Source organism: Aspergillus fijiensis (assembly GCF_003184825.1).
Source record: "Aspergillus fijiensis CBS 313.89 unplaced genomic scaffold BO72scaffold_44, whole genome shotgun sequence".
Taxonomy (NCBI): Eukaryota; Fungi; Ascomycota; class Eurotiomycetes; order Eurotiales; family Aspergillaceae; genus Aspergillus; species Aspergillus fijiensis.
In genome coordinates this window covers 121,977-142,050 of record NW_024469020.1, presented here as the reverse complement: position 1 = coordinate 142,050, position 20,074 = coordinate 121,977, and the positions used below count along the sequence as shown (strand labels likewise).

General features: G+C 51.0%; 4 protein-coding genes and 1 non-coding gene across 5 annotated transcripts; 3 read left to right on the top strand and 2 right to left on the bottom strand.

The window, feature by feature from the left end:
- Nucleotides 1–391: 391 nt before the first annotated feature.
- BO72DRAFT_t211 lies at nt 392–480 on the bottom strand. Its single transcript has one exon. It is a non-coding gene; the product is annotated as a tRNA-Val (tRNA).
- Nucleotides 481–6,777: 6,297 nt separating this feature from the next.
- BO72DRAFT_450304 (putative RNA-binding protein) lies at nt 6,778–11,224 on the top strand. The gene is made up of 5 exons (XM_040945224.1): nt 6,778–7,470; nt 7,869–8,299; nt 8,583–8,829; nt 8,880–9,828; nt 9,892–11,224. The coding sequence occupies exons 1-5, from the start codon at nt 7,198–7,200 to the stop codon at nt 11,004–11,006; spliced, it is 3,015 nt and encodes a 1,004-aa protein (XP_040798858.1). The 5' UTR covers nt 6,778–7,197; the 3' UTR covers nt 11,007–11,224.
- A 717-nt stretch (nt 11,225–11,941) lies between these two features.
- BO72DRAFT_434309 (origin of replication complex subunit 5 family protein) lies at nt 11,942–14,008 on the top strand (the record flags this gene model as incomplete). Its single annotated transcript, XM_040943234.1, has 3 exons — nt 11,942–12,122; nt 12,268–12,678; nt 12,809–14,008. The coding sequence occupies exons 1-3, from the start codon at nt 12,036–12,038 to the stop codon at nt 14,006–14,008; spliced, it is 1,698 nt and encodes a 565-aa protein (XP_040798857.1). The 5' UTR covers nt 11,942–12,035.
- Nucleotides 14,009–14,139: 131 nt separating this feature from the next.
- Nucleotides 14,140–16,262, bottom strand: BO72DRAFT_190300 (uncharacterized protein). Its single transcript, XM_040939532.1, has 10 exons — nt 16,106–16,262; nt 15,932–16,035; nt 15,612–15,873; nt 15,508–15,538; nt 15,367–15,448; nt 15,259–15,296; nt 15,106–15,203; nt 14,655–15,049; nt 14,437–14,602; nt 14,140–14,360 (listed from the first exon to the last, which is right to left on the bottom strand). The coding sequence occupies exons 1-10, from the start codon at nt 16,134–16,136 to the stop codon at nt 14,167–14,169; spliced, it is 1,401 nt and encodes a 466-aa protein (XP_040798856.1). The 5' UTR covers nt 16,137–16,262; the 3' UTR covers nt 14,140–14,166.
- A 249-nt stretch (nt 16,263–16,511) lies between these two features.
- On the top strand, nt 16,512–19,865 carry BO72DRAFT_515061 (plasma-membrane proton-efflux P-type ATPase; the record flags this gene model as incomplete). The annotated part of the gene is made up of 5 exons (XM_040949543.1): nt 16,512–16,538; nt 16,966–17,286; nt 17,346–17,576; nt 17,629–19,726; nt 19,780–19,865. The coding sequence occupies 5 exons, from the start codon at nt 16,512–16,514 to the stop codon at nt 19,863–19,865; spliced, it is 2,763 nt and encodes a 920-aa protein (XP_040798855.1).
- Nucleotides 19,866–20,074: the final 209 nt, after the last annotated feature.

Below are 20,074 nucleotides of genomic sequence, written 5' to 3'. Positions count from 1 at the left end.
GGGAGGCATACATAAATGCTGGTGTGAATGGGCACAAGAATCAGACAGTCTTACCATGATGGCTAGCCATAGACACTTTCGTTTATACTGATAGATGCACCATTCTATCTCTTCAGCCAGAAAAATACTTTAAATCGTACAATCGCCAGTACAGAAGGAATGCGCGTCTCAACATCTGTAAACATGACTTGTAGTTTGCGAAGAATAGTGGTTTCAATAAACCAGGGAGGACGCAAAAGAACATATCATTCATGAGCAATTGTGTTTCAGAAGACATTTCTTGCTTGAAAAAGGTCACAACAGACTATTCAAGAGATCAATGACACAGTCTTTGGTGTTGGAGAGATATGTAGGCCTCGGGGCGAGGGCAAAAAGAAATTGCAGAAGTATATGACCGACGCAGGGATCGAACCTGCGATCTCTCGTGTAATCAATGTGGAGATTGTAAGACGAGCGCCGTAACCACTAGGCCAGTCGGTCAATATAAACTAAGTATTCTTCAAGTGCAACTATATTCCAAATGTGTCTTGGAAGGAACTATAGTCTTCGTCGATAACCAGAATGGCTAATATCAAAGGGATTGCTTTTCGGTGATGAGCTAGTGTCTGGCAATGTTCATTATGAGCATCAAATCCATTCGAAGAAGCGAAAGTCGAAGGTGAGATCCATGTTGTGGCTGGGAACCGGGCCGTTGCGAGGTGAATAACCCCAGCCCTTTCAGGCATTGGATTTATCAGTTGGGTCGAGCCGAGTCCTCGTCCAAAAGAGTTTCCTAAGTGACTGGTTGAACTGGTCCGTGCATTGATGGCCTCGCGTCCATGATCAACGCGGTTGCTCCCGCAGCTAGATTGATCTCCAGCCAAGCACCTCATCCTCACACGGAGTGACACATGACAGAGCCGCTGGCGCAACAGTCTCCCGAGTGCCTCTTTGGATGAACAGTCGCCATGTCTGAGGGGGCGAGCAAAGCTTGATGTCCTATGCATAAATGATAGCTCCTGACAGTCCAAGCTCTCACTCATGGCGTTTGCGAAAATGAGCATATTTACACTCAGCTCTCTTTGATGCGATGCGCTGCGTGTGCTAGTACTATCTGACGGCAGACACTCTTGTCAGCTGGTTATCAGGTACCGGCTAGTGTGAGTAGAGCATCAAATGGGCGGCAATAGATCGCTAACAATTTGTACGGCCAGGCAATTCGATCCAACCCGGCTGGGGCTATGAGAGACGTAGAAAGAAGAATACGCCCTGCTTTCTCTCCTTCATATTCTTCCCTACTGCGCATTTGCTCAGGCCAGGCCTCAGTCATGCCTTCGAGTTTGTTGACCACGCCGAGCTATGCTAGCTAGAAGTCAAGCAGTGTCATGGATTTTCTTCCACTCAGGGCTACATAGAGGGTAGTCCTGTACATATACAGCACAGTGCACGAAGTGAGCATGTCACCTTAGGGCCTACATGTGCATCCATGCATGCAGCTATTATGACCCCGGGAGCTTTCCCTCCCAAGGGCTAAGAAAGAGAAGGACTTTGCCAATAATCGACCTCGCCCCGGGACCACACCCATATTTGATTTTGGGTCGATCGCGTATTATTTTGCCCCTGCTTTCTCTTCTTTCTCGTGGCCTGCGGGATCTGGCTTTGCGCCTTCTCGACCCGATGTTTGGGATGTGGCCCGAGTGACACGGTTTTATGATGCCCTACTCCTCCTCAAGGAGTAAAGGGACCATGTCCGCTCAATCTTAGGCTTTCTCTATGCCCCTTGTTTGGTGCGAGAAGGGGCGAGAGCTCTGTGGGATTGTATAGTCAATGATTGAAAGCTAAAAGATCATTGATTGAAGACAGATCCGGTTCGAATGGGTTGGCGGGATGTACAATAGATCACCACTCAAAGAGCTGTTTCGATTTGCAAGTTCTTCCTACGCAGCTCAGATTGATTCCCTCCTTTGAGGTACCCCGACTTTTCCACTTCTCGCCAACTAGATTTTCTATGGCCTGCGTGACTAGACTACTGCTGACATAGGGTTGGCCTGAAGAGACCGTGGCGAGATGCTGGCCCATCTCCTTGTGTTCGGCGGGATATTCCTCTCAACAATAGGTGAGCCGTTCCGATCACGAGAATGCTTGGGACTGCACGTTACCAACTGAGTCACGATCAAGAACTTTGTTTCTCTCTGTTGAGTATTTGATATTTCTCTGTCTTTTATGAAGCCCCAGGATCTTGCGTGACCAGCGCCTCGTCCAAGTCATTACTGAAAAGAACATTCATGCTTGTTGCGAACTAAACCTTTAGGCAGGCACATGGAAGTCTGATGCATCCCAAGTATTAAACCTTCTCTTTCGCATAGAGATTTTGGGTATCGAGCTCCTAAGAGGTGGCCGTAGCACCTGCACCGGCATCTCAGGCAACCAAAAGACAAGCCTGTCGCTGAACATTGACCACAATGTCAAGCCCTATCACAATCTAACGTGCCTGGACACGATACGTCAGCTGGTTAACCCTTTGACTTCTGTACAGAAGATCTTGGTCGTGCCACAGATTTACCCTCCTGACAAGTCCATTGATCAGTTCAGAGTCACTATCACCAAAAAGCCGACCAGAATTGATTCCACGCTGTGGAGGAGAGTAATCTTGCTTGGAAAGAGTGCAGGCATGGTTACCCAAGCTCGGCATGAGGGTATGCGAACAGTTTCTTGGAGAAAACCTGCTTTTCGAGCAACTGGACTCGTGCGAGCTATCGGACAGTGAGCTACAAATAGTAGTGAGCCGATAGATGAAAAGATTTCGGCAGTTGATTGACATTTGGTGGGATTTGGTCAGGCATATCTACCGATATTGACCATGATCAAGCCCAAGCACCGTGCGCCTACTTGGTGTGGTTTCGTCGGCTGAACAAACTCGCAACTTGTTCAGGTTATACACTATAGACCACTGATGTTCAAGGCAATGGTATAATGAATGAATTAGCTGTAGTATCTACACAAGGGCTTCAAATGTAATGCTGGTTCGGAATACTGGCAGGGGGTTCTTCCTTTCATTGAGATTCGTCCTCAAGGTCGGCGGACAGTTCATCAGTGATGGCCGCATTGGACATCACATATGCAGAAAACTCCGGTGAACCCAATTGGAACCACCTTCTACCCTTCCAGCTACATAGTGTGCGGGGTTGGGCATGAGAGTGATCGGTTCAAGAGGATAGATATGTTGTGTCTCTGATCGCGAGCTAGGCTTGTCGGCGCCAAATGTGGGTTAAGGCGAAGGCGCGGTTCGCGCACATTTGACATCAGACGCACCGCACAACATCAGAGCTAAAGTATGGAGTCGGCTAGAGGTATGCGCAAGAGAGCAAATGAGTAATGAAGATTGCTGTGGCGGTGGGTGCTTTTCTGACCGCAATTTGGAGGGATGGAGGGAGGGAGAGGGGAAATGAAGGGTGCCTCGCCACCTGGCAGTTGACTCTCCCCTCCCTTTCGGAGATAATCAAGGTTGTTTGATAACGATCAGTTGCAGCTGGTGGAAAGCCCCTCGTGCACCGCGGAGAGACGGAAAATGCATTGCATGATACAGATCATATATTGAATCATTCTCCTTCATCACGTGTTATTTTGATCCCATCGACTCGTGGTTGACCACGCAAAGCCCAGCGCCTGTTCAAACAAGGTGGAAGACGATGAAAGATGCCATACATGATCAACCAGATGCAGTTCGAGTTTTAGCCACTTATCACGCTAAATTACTGACTAGTAGGACTTGACGAATCTGAAACAATCCACAGAGGATAATGTACTGAGATTACTATGAAACACACTACCTAAATCTCTCCGTGTGGCGGTAGATCGTCTGGGGCCGAAGTAGCCTGAGGAGCAGAGGATCGAACAATACATGCTTTACTAATTGTAGTTCTCCAAGTAGGTGTAAATTGGCATCATAGACATGCACCAGATCAAATTGGATCTCATAGTTAGGTATTTTAAAATAGCCTCCGTCCCGCACATCATTGTGACCATGGTACGATGCCTACCCAACAAGCGATGAGGGTAAGTACCTGATCATACCTAATGGGATTGAATTTGACTCTCATCTCATGGAATGATGTACAGATCGCCTAACCAAGTAGGCGAATTGGTTGGTAGCCGGGCGCAAGAACCAAGCCCTTCCTAGTACCCCACATATCATCCGAGCTGTGGAGGTGTCACAATTTGTCCCCTGAAGGTTCAAATCTCGAGTATGAAGGGTCTCAGAAGATGGACGGATGACAGACAGCGGTCAAAACGTCAAGGTGAGGAGAAGAAGAGGGAGTGCCCCGTACTTACTACCTGGTACGGAGTACCCAGTAGGCTAAGACAATGCAAAACAATGAAGGCGATGGAAGGAAGCGGAGAAGTGGTACACCGCTTCTCCTCTGCTGCACCAATCATCCGCTGACAGCCACTCAGCCTGACATGATCCATGATGGCGAAATTACGACCCGGAAGAACAGCACTGCAATGAGACTGGAATTGAATCATCCATGATCAATTTGGCCTCGACCTTCTATTTTTCGCTTATGTATGATACGCTTAGACTACACGCCACGCGCGTCTTCCCACCCCTTTTCCCTCGAGTTGGGTCGTTGATTTGCTTGATCCATGGGTAGAGGCTGACCGCACCGTTGATTGTTGCATTCATAGTTGTGAAGATCCGGTCATGAACCCTGGTACAGACTCCCGGTTCAAAATTAGTACCTGGCCAGAACCCTAATGTTTCTTTGGAGAAAGGGTAGGGTGACCTGGTGGAAGTATCGTGGATGTCAACAAGACAAAGAAAGGGTAGTAATCCGGCCAAGATCACTGCCTGGGCCCGCGGTATCGTTCAAGAGGCGAATCCTCCAAAAGTCCAAGGGCCTCTCTGACAGCTTGGGCTAACTAACCTTGATCACGATCGGTGATATTCATGACGCAGATCCCATGCGCTAATTTAGGTATGAGTATCCTCAGACGGGGTCTGAATCAGAGGATCATTCCGTCTTACTACATGCACAGTCATGGTCCTGGAGGGCCGAAAAAAAAAAGAAAGAATTTAGGCCTATGCTCGATACATTGGTGTTTCTCGAGACTACCATGACTTGCACCGCAGCCGCTATTAGCACTCGAAAATATCACTTGTCGTTCATTGCAGCAGGATGTACTTGTTCGAGAGCCCGATCTCTCTCTCGGTGTCCAACGACTCCAACTAGACTAAGGTATCCGGTGGGATGCTTTGGCCCAGGTACAGTACGTGCGGTGGCCAGGGCGCAATCCGCCGTCACAGTTTTCGGTTTAGTCAACTGGCTTTTCTCCACTTGATGCGAAAACACTTGCAGAGAGCCACGCTCTCGAACCAGCACACCGAGCAGGGAACCCCCTTGCAACATCTCCAGCAGGGAGGAGATCGGTAATAAGCCCCATCATCAACAGACTTTCCTTCATCTTCATAGTTGTGATCTCAGACGATACCGGTTCGTTGCGCTGCTGGAAATGGAGAGCATTCTTCAAGGCCAACAAGCCCGTGGCTCGGAGGACTTCCTCGTCAATAATTACTTTGGGTCATTCAACGCGGTGAACATAATCATACTCATAATATTCAACCCTGAGAGAGGGAGATTACCAGGGGATGATGGATTATGGAGCGTGCTAGTAAGTTATAGATTACTAGTTCAATCTTGGGTAACTTTAGTGGCTATTGGCCACCCCATCCCAACGAAGTCGTGCAGTAGTATGTCTATTGACCCGGTTGGCTCCAATTACTGATCGCGAAGAAGCGATCCATTCATGATCCGTCCAAAAAGCGAATGATCGACCGAAAGGTGGTCGTTGGAAAGCGACAGCTCACCAGCTGTCGGAGGGGTTAATAGATTGATTATTAACAATTGGAACAGGGATGGGCCTATTAGTCTTCAAGGGTTCATCTTCAAGATCGAATTGTGCCACCTGCTTGGCTTAGCAGAATTGCACTTGACAGCACTGCGCAAGTCAAGAAACAGGTAATAGATGAGGGCAAATGGTCAGGTAGTTATACTCGAGAAAGAGGGATGAGAGTTATGATGCAATCTAACGCTTGGGGGCGGGCGCCGACAAGAAGGTAAAAGCACCATCGACACCAACAGTGAAGTAGATATAGCTCTGTGTAATAGTATGTATGTACAGTTACAGTACTTCAGACTTTTTGACTGTACGTACGTAGAAGAGCTTCTTCGATATTATTGCAATTTTCTTTTTTTTTTCTAGATTTAAAGGAGAAAAAAAGGAACTCGATCGCAGAAACAGCAGTGGCCGCCGCCGCCGCCTCCCTGACCCCCGCTTGTCTTTCCCAGCCGCCCACGCCTTGCCCCCTCCCCCCTCCTCCCCCCCTCTCTGTTGCCGCCTCCCACACTCTAGTCAGTCAGTCAGCCTGCCCGCTCTCCTTCTTCCATCCCCTCTCGTGTACTCCGTACCTGACACACCTTCTCTACTGTACAACAATCAATCCTTATTCTATTTTACCATTCTTATTCTGCATTCTTTCTCCCCCCCCAAAAGTCTTCCTACCCTCGTTCGTTCGTTTTGTTACTTGCTGGTCCACGCTGCTCTTGATCCTCTTCCCCACCTGGGCAAAAGAAGAAAAAGGAAAAGGAAAAGACAGCGCAGGGCCTAAGCAGTAGTGACTCCATCGCCCAACGCTTGTGATTCACCACCACCGCTATTGACCGAGATCTCCGCATTGTCACGAACGCATCGTTAGGGGTGCGACCTACCCTCAACACTCCTCCACCCTCCCCATCCCCTCCCCTTCCATCAAGCCTGTCCTTACTTGTGTGTCCACAAGTAGTGGTCACCAAAGTCTCTTTTCGTACCTGAAAAAATAAACTCTCGAGGCGTTCATTGTGTGTGAGTCGCTGTTCTTCTCCGAGATCAGCTCCGCCAAACCACCCCTCAGCCCCTCCCCGTCCCCTTACTCCGTACAGAGCTCGTTATCTCACGGAGCACACCGCCCACCAGCCATTGATCCCTGACTCCTTGGCCCTCGTGCTTTAATCTCGGTCTTTCTCTCTGTTTCCCTTGCAATCGCAGGTTGAGATTGATGTCCCCCGAACTCGCATCACCTTCCGTTCCTACCATGTTATAGCCTGTTCACTGACTGATTACGGCCACCCCTGAATGGTTATTAGTCCAGTGATTCTCATCCCAAACTGCCCGCCTACCATGGCATTTAAAAACGGACTTAGTGAACGCCTCGACGAGCTGCGATTCCCCTCTCCACGATCACCTCCCTCCGAATCCCCATTTCCTGGCTACAATGCGCTCTCTCCGACCCATTCGAACTTCGTGTCGGCGTTTTCGCGTCCATCCGGTGACGTTCGTGCCAATCTCCAACGCCGCTTCACAACAGACTCGAGTAAAGTGTCCTCATGGAACTATATGAATGGTGTTGGTGGGGGTGCACCGGCGGCGGACCCTCTAGATCTCCTTTCATCGGTGAGTCTAGTACCTTTCCTGGATATTCTTGTTGTGACCTGGTGTTTTGTTCCTATGCAATCACGTTCGACCAAGCATTTCGGTATTATGACTGTTTGTTAAACACTCATGTGCCGTGTGCTTGCAAGCAAGGTCTTTGTTCCTGCCCTGTGTGGTGATCATTGGCTGTATTTGCAGTTCATGAAGCGGTTCTCACAACCACTAAACTGTCCTTTCCTGTACTCGAACACCCACTTCTTGCCTGTAGACAAGCACCGCTTTCCCTACTCTGATGTATTATAAGCCCAGCGCATGTCCTCAGATCTCCGTGTTCTTGGCATGCGAATCATCGTGTTCTTGCATTCTCGCGTTCTCTTGTGCTCGGCGCTCAGAAGTGCCCTGTTGCTAATTGACTGCAGTTTGAGAAAAAGCGTCAGCATATCGAATACATGCGAGAGCAGAGACGGAGGTTTGAAGAAGACATGAAAATCTTAGACTTGCAACACGAGAAAGAGAAGCTGGAAATGGACCAAATCGCAAAGGATCTCGCCAAAGCCGGTTTGTCTGGACCAGTCAGTGAGCCGACGACGCCGCCAGAATACCATGATAACACCCTTCCTGGCTTCACCCGTCCTACTCGGTTTTCAACCTCCAGTGTGACTTCATCTCCTGGCTTCTTCAACGTTTTTGCGCCATCTCAAGTGACAACTCCCCAGAGTCAAGTAAACCATAGCTCTGCCCAGACCCCGACAAATCGATTTTCTGTTCACTCTGTTCCTGGTTCTCGAAGGAACTCTGAAAAGGAGGATTTCGGCCAGGAGCCTGCATCTCCTTTCCGTCCAGGGCCATCGTAAGTTTCACCCCTTTCTCTTTCATAGGCACTGTTTTGCCATTTCTCGGATACTCAGGCACTGCCTGAGAGCATATACCCGCAAGGTCTAGTGAGGCGGCCTGCAAGGCTCCGATGTCAGCAAGTAACACAATTCATTCACTGTGGCCTTGCTGTGAATATACCCAAGCCACTGTGAAATGCCACCTCTGTCTTCATTTACAGCATCCTGGCATCTCCTTGATACCTCTCTCACCGCCTTGCTTTTCACACCTCAAAAGAGTCACCAACTGACAATACTTAGCATTCACCGGTATTCAATGCCTTCATCTGGGCTAGGCTCCCAAATTCGTCCCAATATAACTTCCTTCGATCGCTCTTCCGGTCTGGAGTCCTTCAACGCCGCAAAGTACTTGTTCCACAGCGAAGACGATCCATCAATGCTGAAGGACGAGGATCGAATTCCAACGCCCGATATCAAGAGTTATCTCAAATTGACGGACCCCGACGATAAGTTTCCTACTCTCTCACGACGTGACGATTCAGGCCTGGTAAGTCTTCTCGAAACATTTGACGATCCTGTTCTTACTCATCTACCTAGTTATCCGCGAACTCAGATGCTCTAGACTTGGCAAACTCGCGAACCCCGAACCCTGAGACCTGGAACTCTCACAGCCGTCATCGTACCTCGCATCAGAGCATGCCTCAGAACGCCCTGAATATGTTCCGTCTTGAACAGCTTGGGTCTTCCGCGGAAGAAGTCCATTCTCATTCCGCTACTCCTGCACGTCACGTCGCCAGACACTCGCTTGAAGCGAACGTTCTCTACGGCGCTGACGGCAATAACGAAAGCATGTCTACAACAGTCTCAAACCGACCTACATCTTTGCAGTCCTCCTACTCCACGAACGATCTGCCCACAGTCAAAGGCGATGCCTTCAATCCGGCTATCACACCTCCCAAGACTCACGCGGAGCAATTCCAGCCACATAATGCCAACCTGGGACGGATGCCAGGTTCTGGTCCTACCAGTCGCTTACCCAAAGACTCACCTGAACATGAAGAGACTAAAATCCAGGGGTCCCGACCTCAGCAGACGATTCTTCAAGCCAATGCTGCTCCGTTCGGCCCGCAGCTCACCACTGGAGCCGGAGCTGTCAACAGCAACATTGCTGCACAAACCACACTGACTCCCTTCCAGCCACCCTTCTACGGGTATGGCCTTCAAGCATTTATGGGAGCTCCTACACAGCTTCAAGCGTACAACCCGGCAGCCCCCTTCAATGGCTATCCTTCCGCCTATGGTCATTTCCGCCCAGGGGAAGCCCCAGCCAAGGGGGCCGGTACCCGTCGGAGTGGCGACGCAGATACTGCCCAGCTGTCTCGTTTCACGAACTTTCCACTTGAACACTATCAGGGCGAACTGTACGGTCTTTGTAAGGACCAGCATGGGTGTAGGTACTTGCAGAGAAAGCTAGAAGAGCGTAGTCCAGAACATGTTCAGATGATCTTCGAGGAGACTCATATGCATGTTGTCGAGCTTATGACAGGTTCGTATCATGTCTCCACTGCTATACAACTCCCATGCTGAACTCATTTCCTTTTCATGACAGATCCTTTTGGAAATTACTTGTGCCAGAAGCTACTGGAATATTCGAATGATGACCAGCGTACGGCTCTAATCAACAATGCTGCACACCAGCTGGTGAAGATCGCTTTAAATCAGCATGGCACCCGAGCTCTTCAGAAGATGATCGAGTTCATCTCCACTCCAGAGCAAACCCAGACAGTGATTCACGCTTTGAAGGATCAGGTGGTGGAGTTGGTTCAAGACCTGAATGGAAACCATGTTATTCAGAAATGTCTCAACCGCCTCTCTGCAGAAGACGCCCAGTTCATTTACGATGCTGTTGGTGCCAACTGTGTGGTTGTCGGAACTCACCGGCATGGGTGTTGTGTTTTGCAGCGTTGTATCGATCACGCTTCCGGCGAGCAGAGGGCGCGTCTCATCGCTCAGATTACATCCAACGCCTTCGCACTTGTACAGGATCCTTTCGGAAATTACGTCGTGCAGTATATTCTGGATCTTGCAGAGCCTCATTTCACTGAACCTCTGTGCCAGACTTTCCGTGGAAATATTCCCGCTCTGTCCAAGCAGAAGTTCAGCTCGAACGTGATTGAAAAGTGCTTGCGCACTGCTGACATCCAAATCAGACGCCAGCTGATTGATGAGATGTTGGCAGGTGCGGAACTCGAAAAGATGCTTAGGGACTCCTTCGCCAATTATGTCGTGCAAACAGCAATGGACTTTGCGGACGCTGACACACGTACACGCATTGTTGATTGTATTCGCCCTATTCTACCGTCTATTCGCCAGACCCCCCATGGGCGTCGCATCGCCGGCAAAATGTTGGCCTCAGAGGGCTCTAGCAGGGGCAGCGCTACTAGCAGTGGCCAGGTCACTCCCAATGAAATGAACTCAGCCCAGCTTCCTGGTCCTCTGCAGAGCCCAACACAGAAGTCATTCTTGTATCAACACAGCCCATTCCCCATTTCTAATGTCGGTTCCCAGTTTGGAAACCAGACATATGCATTCAATCCTGGCTCCGTTGCAGCCGCTCACACTGGTTCTGGCGGTGCTGCGGACAAAAGCAGCCTTTTCGCTTCGGCCATTGCGCAGCCCAACAGCAACCACAGTAACCAGAATCCGGTGTTCGCCAACTACTGAGCTGCGATATTCCACAACGAAGCGCCAGTCCCATGTTTACTGAACTGTACTCATATTGAGACGATGAAACGATCCTCATGATTCACGGCCACACCGACATATCGCCAGCAGATTGGAAGATTAGGATACTGATCCCATACGACAAGACCTTATCTCACGCAAGATGCACTGCATATCTGGATCATTCTTGGCGGCAAGATGTAAACCATTGATACATGCTTTTTTATCACATTTGATGTCCTGTATTTTTTCCAATGCTAACAGAGCTTACGTTTGCCACGTCCCTCGACGAGAATTTTTCGAACAATGTCTTTTAACCCTTTTGCCGTCTGTTTCCCATTCCAGCAGACTAGTGAGCTTCCTAGTATCTGGCTTGGGGGGCAGATTGATGTCTCATGCCTTGCTCTTTCTTTTAATATTCCCCCAATGTGCTTCTATCTACTTCCCCATGATTTACTTGTGCCATTTTTCTCTCGCCTTGTTTTCTATTAACTATCATCTCGTTTTGCTCGTCTTCTTTTGCGTTCTATTTTGTCGTCTACCTGGACTCTGCTATGCTGTTGCCTGCCGGTGGAGCTTGTGGCCGTTCTTTCTGGACTTATCTGGACAGTATGGACGGATGGTTGTTTTCGGGCTTCATCCGACATTGTGCCTGTTCTTTTGCTGCAAGTGCGTTTGGAGTCTATGACCACCAATTTCTAATTGGCCAGCGCCGTTCAACATCAGAGACAGTACCATAGATGTACCCATAGTTGATCAAACAGAGGATTTTTTCTTATGATCACGGTTCTACAGTTGAACCACTATAAATCACCTAAGGATAAACAAATAGTTAATGGGCAGCGTGATGCATAAAGCATCAAACACGTGACTCCGTGTTACCCGCGTTTCTTCTCCGGCGGAGATCTTCAGGACTTGCTTTGGCTTATCGGAGCGCGATCTGCCCCAAACCATTCTTCTACTACTCCAAGTCAAAGCAGCGTCCACCTCTCCATTCCAGGCACCTCAGGGTGTCGTCTTGAGTTCCTGATGCTTCCCTCCGAGGTCGCACAGTCGATCAGCAAACATTGGCCTTGTCGCGAGCTCCAAAGCCGCCAACTTGCTAGCCTGCTCGGTGTACGTCCGTCCACGAATTTGTGTCCCCGATAAACCCTTCTCCTTCCCCCCCCCCCCCGGTCAACGTCGCAAGGCCATCTCTTCTTTCTGGCTCTATCTAGCGCTAAAAATCAGCAAAACTAATAACGTATGCGGACTCCAACAGGCCAAGGTCTCAAGCCCGTCTACCATAGTCGTCCATGGCATCTCTGCCACCTGCAAGACCACCATCGTGCGCAATGTGCTCGCCGCCCTCGACGTCCCGCACGCGCTCGTCCGCAGCCCCGAGTGCATCACCGGCCGCCATCTGCTCACCAAGATTCTTTGGGCCACCCTGGAGGCGCTAGGCAAGCGGGATGAGTGGGAGAAGTACGGCAAGGGACGCTGCGAACACGTCAGTACGCTCGCTGTGCTGCTGAACGAGTGTCTCGCTTCGGCTTTCGTTTCTTCGCAACAAGAACAACACCCGCCGACGCGCAACAATCGCAACAAATTCGTGCTGGTTCTTGATGGGATTGACAAGCAGAGAGAGGCGTCACCTACACTACTGCCTGCGCTGGCGAGACTGGGAGAGGTGGTATGTTCTTCTTTCTTCGCCCCGCCCCCTACTTCTTTACCCCTGTGGATGACTGGGGATTGCTTTCTGTGTTCATCCTCTGCATTCTTTTGATTGCTGACTACTATCAATTTTTCGGCCTATATCACAGATTCCTTCGCTATGCGTCGTCCTCGTCCTTAGTACCCCTCCGCGACCGCTCTTCTTACAATCGGCCGGCGTCCCACATATCAGCTTCCCGCCTTACACGCGCAATGAAGCCACGACCATCATCCTCCAGGGCGGTCCGCCCCCGGCTGCCGCCGCCACCCTAGGGCTTTCGGACGCGGTCGCCTCGACCCTATACCCGCATTTCGTGGCGGCCGTCTACGATTCTCTGGTCGGGCCGACGGCCAGCTCCATCTTGACCTTCCGGTCGATCTGCGAGAAGCTGTGGCCGCGGTTTGTGGCGCCCATCACGACAGGCGAGACTCCGCCGGGGGGCGTCGGGGAGTGGGATTTCACTCGGCTGCTGGTCAAGAATCGGGCCCTGTTCCGGCATCAGGGGGAAGGGGCGCTGGTGCATCACATCGTCACTGAGGAGGATGAGGCGGAACCGCCCGTCGCGAAGGGTACGACCGCCGTCTCCTCCACCAAAAGACCGAAATCCCTGTCTGCCGCATCGGCCCCATCGCCCCTGCCTTCCTTGCCGTACTTCCCCACCTTGATCCTGACCTCGGCCTACCTCGCCTCGCACACGCCGCAACGGCTGGATACGATCTTCTTCTCCAAGTTCTCGTCGTCCTCGCTGTCCGCGCGGAACAAGCGCGCGCATCACCGGCGGCGGCTGAAGCTGCTCTCGCGGGCTCAGCTGGAGGATGCTGCGTCGGCGGCGGCGGACCCGTCGACTCCCGGCAGCCGGAAGAAGGGCAAGCGCACCAAGACGAAGATCACCAAGTCGACGCTGGAGTCGGCCTTTGCGACCTCGTCCGCGACGACGTCGGCGGCCGGCGGCGGCGGCGGCATCACCGGCCCCTCGACCATCCTCACCGCACGCCCGTTCCCGCTGGAGCGGCTGGTCGCCATCTACCATGCCATCGACCCCAACCCCCCTGCCAATCCGATTCGCATGGCGGCCGTGTCCGACGCGATCTATGCCGAATTGGCTACGTTGCGGCGGCTACGGTTGGTGGTGCCTGCGGCGGGTCGGGAAGGTCGTGTGGGGATGGGGTCCGGTGGGTTGAGTAGCGGGAATACCACGTCCGATACGGGGGAGAAATGGTGTGTGAATGTTTCAGGGGACTGGATCGGGGAGTTGGCAAAGACGGTCGGCGTAGAGGTGGGCGAATGGTTGGCGGGAGGTCTGGATTAGGAGGGCCCTTCTTTTTTTCTGATGGGTTTTTTCTGGGTTGTTTGCTTTCTTTTACTTGCTTTGATTCATGTATTGTTCACACTCATATCCCAGGCATCATATAGGCGTTTGGTGCATAGATAGACCTTTATACAAAGGCCCACTTGGATTGTTTCCTTCTACCATATCCATTCATCGACTGTGGCTTGGGCGCAGACGAGTAGGCTTGGTGTCTGAGGCCCCTGAAATGGCGCATCGCCGGATTCAAAGCAGACGGAGGCGATGGGGTCTGCATACTGGTAGTTTGACAAGGGTGAAGTAACCTGTTCCCCGTTGCGCAGAGAAAACAGTTGAATCTTGCCCGTGTCGGTGGCTGAGCACACGGAGTTTAGCGTGGCGTTTTGCGAGGGACGAAAATGGTCCAGCGGGAATTGGATAGATGCACGTACCGCTGGCTAGAAGCCCAAGCTCCAAACTGATGTCGAAGTCTGGTATGACTTGGGGCTTGAAGTCTTGGAAAGTGAGATAGGGTCGCGTGGAAGTATGCTTCTTGCTGGTCGGTTGCGGTTTCGGTTGAAGCCCGTTGGGCGGAAAGCGGATATCGTACATCTGGAGCTGAGCTAGAGTCAGCTTCATCCTTGTCAAAGAGAAATCAAATGTTCCTTACAGAGTTCATCCCTGCAACGACCATTCGGTAAGGGTCCACTCTGCGAATCTTTGTGACGGCATGTGGATGTTGGAGTCGTGTCGCTGTTCCCCCGCTCCGGAGGTCATGCAGGAAAACAGAGGAGTCCTTGAGACCGGCCGCGATCACATCCGAGGACAACCATTCGACGCTGGTGACGAGGGCATGGGAAGTACCAATGCGTCGTTTGAGGATCGGCTTGCCCGCGTTCACATCGTCGGAGAACGGCTTTTTCGACAAGGCCCAGTACGCTCCGTATCCTTGTAGAGTATACAAGCCATCAGATGCCCCAACAGCAAATAGCGGGTGGTCTCCCACTGGACAAGCCGAAGAACACCACAAAGACGCTGCTGTGCGAATGCGTATTGGTTGAAGGACTATATCGAGACGTATCAGTCATCCAAGTTCTTCACACAGTGAAGGGGTCACATACAGGATGGCGGCCATCGGTAGTCGCCGCCTTCATCTGGGTCTGGCAACATTCGAGGTGCCAGAAACGAGTCGCCCTGGGGACCGCTGTCCATCGTTGAACTGGTCTGGTCAATCTCCTGGCCGGATGCAGGGGTGGACGAGACCTCGTTCTTACAGCAGGTATCCTGTGTGACTCAATGAGATGGACGAAAGCTAAAGAAAAGCCCGCATTAGCGTTGAAACCGACAAGCAACAAGTTGGGGATCGTGGCTAAGCTGTTTACCCTATACGGTTCCTTGAATAGAACACGTTCCATGGTCCGATTGTAAGTCCATTTGTTCTGGTCGCAATCCGGGAAGCACACCCTTGGACGGCTGTTAGCTTGCCGGATACACGACCTCAAAGGACCGGAGAAGGCGCTTACGACACGGACGATTCACCGCCGCGATGACCACCTGGGCGTTCGTTAGTGATTATTCCCACTGCGGTCTTCGCGGACTTCTCTTTAGTATGATAGATAGTACTTACTAGCAATCAAGATCCCCGAGCGCTTGTTGCGCAGCACGTGCTTGATGCTATACTCATCTGGCCAGGCTTCGAATTGATGCAGCTGGTTCCTGCGAAGCTGGCTGGTGTAGGCACGCGCACTTCGCTCCCGTCTCACAGTGGTGGGCAAACGCAAGGCGCCGATCTCTCGTTGCACATCAAGAAGAGGGTGAGATAAAGATTGCGCCCTCTTTATCTTCTCCTTAGCCTCCCTCTTGATCTGCTGAACCTTTCGGCGACGTTCCTAGTCACAGCGTCAGCGAGATCATGCAAGTGATTCTGAGCCCCATTTTTTTCACAACCTCGTGGTCGGCGCGTTTGCGCTTGACCGAGTCTTTCGAGTATTGAGCCCCTGGAGCCGCCGCGTGGCTGGCCTGGATCTTGAAATACTTCTTCTTCTCCGGGTCTGGAGACTATGGTTAATAAGATTTGTTCGAAACACACAAATTACTGGGCGCTGGTCATTGTATATGTACCATAGTAGAACCCGGGGATCTCTCTCGCCATGACTGATGGCTAGAGAGGATTCAGATGTGCAGATTATGTGACGCAGAAGAGGTGTAATGAATAGCATGAAGGGTTGTTGTGTATCTTGGTAGTAGTAACTGTCACGATGCTAAAGTATATCTGCTTGGATCGCCGGCGGCGTCATGTGCCGCGCGTGCTCGAGCACTCAGCCCAATTTCTAGTCAGGCTGCTCGGGATGGAAGAATTTGATCAGAACACCGCGTCGACTTCCGTTGGCGGACTGCAAAAAAGCTTAAGTCATATATTTCATAAGATTGTAAAGCAGTAGCAGGTAAAAGAGGTCATAAATGAAGAAAATATGGTATGAATGCGACAAGACAACGGGGTGGATTTTCCACAGCGTTTAAGGTTAGGATGGATGGATGGATGACGTTCTGGTCGGTGTCCTCGATTACGTCAGTCATGCCCCTCGCTCATTGGCTGAGAGGCCAGTATATTCCTCTTTCCCTTTATGGCACTGAGTGAGTGCGACGGGAGTCTCTCCTTCTTTCCTTCCTTCCTTCCTTCCTTCCTTTCTCGCAATGGGTATTCTTTCATGGCTGGTGAAGCAATGCTTTGGAATCTCTAATGATGACCTCTATCTGCTTGTCACTCCGCTCCAGTGGACTCGGTTACCTCCAGCTAGAGGACAATCTTATCGTGCATACGATTCAAAGCATAACCTTAAAGGTCATTTATACCCTGCGCCCCCCTGGTCTTCTTAGCTATGCCTATCACGTTGAGACTGAGCCGATCGGCAATTGTCATGGAGAGCACCACCTCCCTCGACAAACCGACTACCCTCGATGTGAACAATGGTCTTGTCGAGGAGAAGCCAGACTCGACGGCACCCACCCAGGTAGCCATCGAAAATGACGAGGAGGACGAGAAAGACATTGATAGTCTCATTGAGGAGTTGCAATCTGTCGATGGCTTTGCCGATCTCAAACTTCTGGAATCGAACCACACAGGCGGTCGACACCCGGTATCAGATGAATTGCTCCACACAGACTCGAACACAGGCCTCAGTACGAACGAAGCACTTCTACGACGGAAAAAGTTCGGTCTCAATGAGATGAAGGAAGGGAAGGAGAACCTGATCTTCAAGTTCCTATGGTTCTTCGTTGGCCCCGTTCAATTTGTCATGGAAGTATGTGTCGCTCATTCATTCTCGTGAGAGATAGCTACTGACTGTCTACCGACGTGCAGGCGGCGGCGATTTTAGCTGCTTATCTTCATGATTGGGTCGACTTGGGCGTGATATGTGGTCTTCTCCTATTGAATGCGTCTGTGGGGTTCATACAGGAATATCAGGCGGGTTCCATCGTCGAAGAGCTGAAGAAGACTTTAGCACTGAAGGCTATAGTTCTGCGCGATAGTGTACTCTCTGAGCTCGATGCAGCCCAACTCGTCCCGGGTGACATTGTGAAGATAGACGAGGTACCTACCCTTGACTGTTTCTGCCAATGGCTTCTTGGCTAACGAGAGAAAGGGCACGATCGTTCCTGCGGATGGCCGCATTATGACCAACTCTGCTATACAAGTCGATCAGTCGTCAATCACTGGGGAGTCCCTGGCTGTCGATAAGCATTCGGGAGATACATGTTACGCGTCCTCCACTGTGAAACGAGGCCACGCCCGAATCCTCATTACCGCTACTGGCGATTCGACCTCTGTGGGGCATGCTGCAGCCTTGGTTAATGCCTCTGCCTCGGGAACAGGCCACTTCACCGAAGTCCTTCAGGGTATCAGCACCGTCTTACTTGTCCTTGTTGTTGTCACTCTTATCATCGTTTGGGTATCCTCCTTCTACCGTTCCAACAACACCACGACCATTCTCGAATTCACATTGGCCGTCACAATGATTGGGGTCCCGGTAGGCCTTCCCGCAGTTGTTACCACCACGATGGCAGTAGGAGCAGCATACCTGGCGAAGAAACGAGCGATTGTTCAACGGCTATCAGCTATTGAATCCCTTGCTGGCGTTGAGATACTCTGCTCAGACAAAACTGGCACCTTGACCAAGAACAAGCTGTCTTTGACAGAGCCCTTCACCGTTCCTGGTGTGGAAGCTGAAGATCTGATGCTAACGGCATGCCTCGCCGCATCTAGAAAGAAGAAAGGCATGGATGCAATAGACAGAGCATTTTTTCGAGCTTTATCCTCCTACCCGTGTGCAAAAGCAAAGCTCACAGAATACAAGGTGATTGAGTTCTCTCCGTTCGATCCAGTCTCGAAGAAAGTCAAAGCAGTGGTACAGTCTTCCGAAGGAGAGCGCATCACATGCGTGAAGGGATCTCCTTTATTTGTGCTTAGAACCGTCCAGCAAGATCACGCAATCCCCGAGGAGATCGAAACTGCATACAAGAACAAGGTCGCAGAGTTCGCGACTCGCGGTTTCCGCTCGCTTGGTGTGGCTCGGAAACGTGGTGATGGCGAATGGGAGATTTTGGGTATAATGCCATGCTCCGACCCTCCGCGACACGATACTACAAAGACTATTAGCGAGGCCCAGACTTTGGGGCTTTCAATCAAGATGCTCACAGGCGATGCGGTAGGAATTGCTCGCGAGACCTCGCGCCAGTTGGGACTAGGAACGAATGTGTACAATGCCGAGCGTCTTGGTCTTGGTGGAGGGGGGACAATGCCTGGCTCCGAGGTTTATGATTTTGTTGAAGCCGCAGATGGCTTTGCAGAAGTCTTCCCAGAGCACAAGTACAATGTCGTGGATATTCTGCAGCAGCGTGGATATCTCGTAGCCATGACGGGCGACGGTGTCAATGATGCCCCATCCCTGAAAAAAGCTGACACTGGAATTGCAGTCGAAGGATCCTCAGATGCCGCGCGATCTGCCGCTGACATTGTGTTCCTAGCTCCAGGATTGTCCGCTATCATTGATGCTGTGAAGACTTCCCGTCAAATCTTCCATCGCATGTACGCTTACGTGGTTTATCGTATAGCTCTCTCTTTGCATCTCGAGATTTTCCTAGGGCTCTGGATTGCCATCCGCAACGAGAGCCTTAACTTGCAACTGGTGGTGTTCATTGCAATTTTCGCCGACATTGCAACTTTGGCTATCGCCTACGACAAAGCCCCCTTCTCCAGTACACCAGTGAAATGGAATCTTCCCAAGTTGTGGGGAATGTCGGTCCTGCTTGGGATCGTCCTTGCCATCGGAACGTGGATCACCCTCACCACAATTTTGGCTTCTGGTGAGAATGGGGGCATCATGCAGAACTACGGCAAACGAGACGAGGTCTTGTTCTTGGAGATTTCATTGACTGAGAATTGGCTTATTTTCATCACTCGCGCTAACGGTGCTTTCTGGTCCTCTGGGTGGCCATCCTGGAAACTGATAGGGGCCATTGCAGCGGTGGACACCGTCGCTACATGCTTCTGTGCATTTGGCTGGTTCGTCGGCGGACAGACTTCGACCCCAACAATTATTCGGATCTGGATCTTCTCCTTTGGTATGTTCTGCATCATGGGAGGGTTGTACTATCTGCTCCAAGGCTCCAGGAGCTTCGATAATATCATGCACGGCAAAAGCCCCCGGAGCATGGACAAACAGCGCTCTCTTGAGGACTTCTGTATGTTCATACCCCATTTCCCGGTAGCGTTCCAACAAAGCTAACTGGCCCAGTGGTTGCCCTACAACGTGTGTCTTCTCAGCATGAGAAGAGCTCGTTGACCAGTATGGAGAATGGACAGGCTACCCGTGGCGTTTGATCATCCTTTAGCGTTAATGACATTCTGTACGGCTCGCTGGCGAAATCGGTATAGCTCAGGGTCGATGTGGTATCATGAGCACTCACCCTGAATATCTTGCTGTGCTTGTAAAAAGCTCATGTGTTTGCCGAATACGTTCTTTCTGTTGTACATCATAGGTGAAGTAAAGGCATGGTGTATCCCAATTATGAAACATTCATGAAGAATTA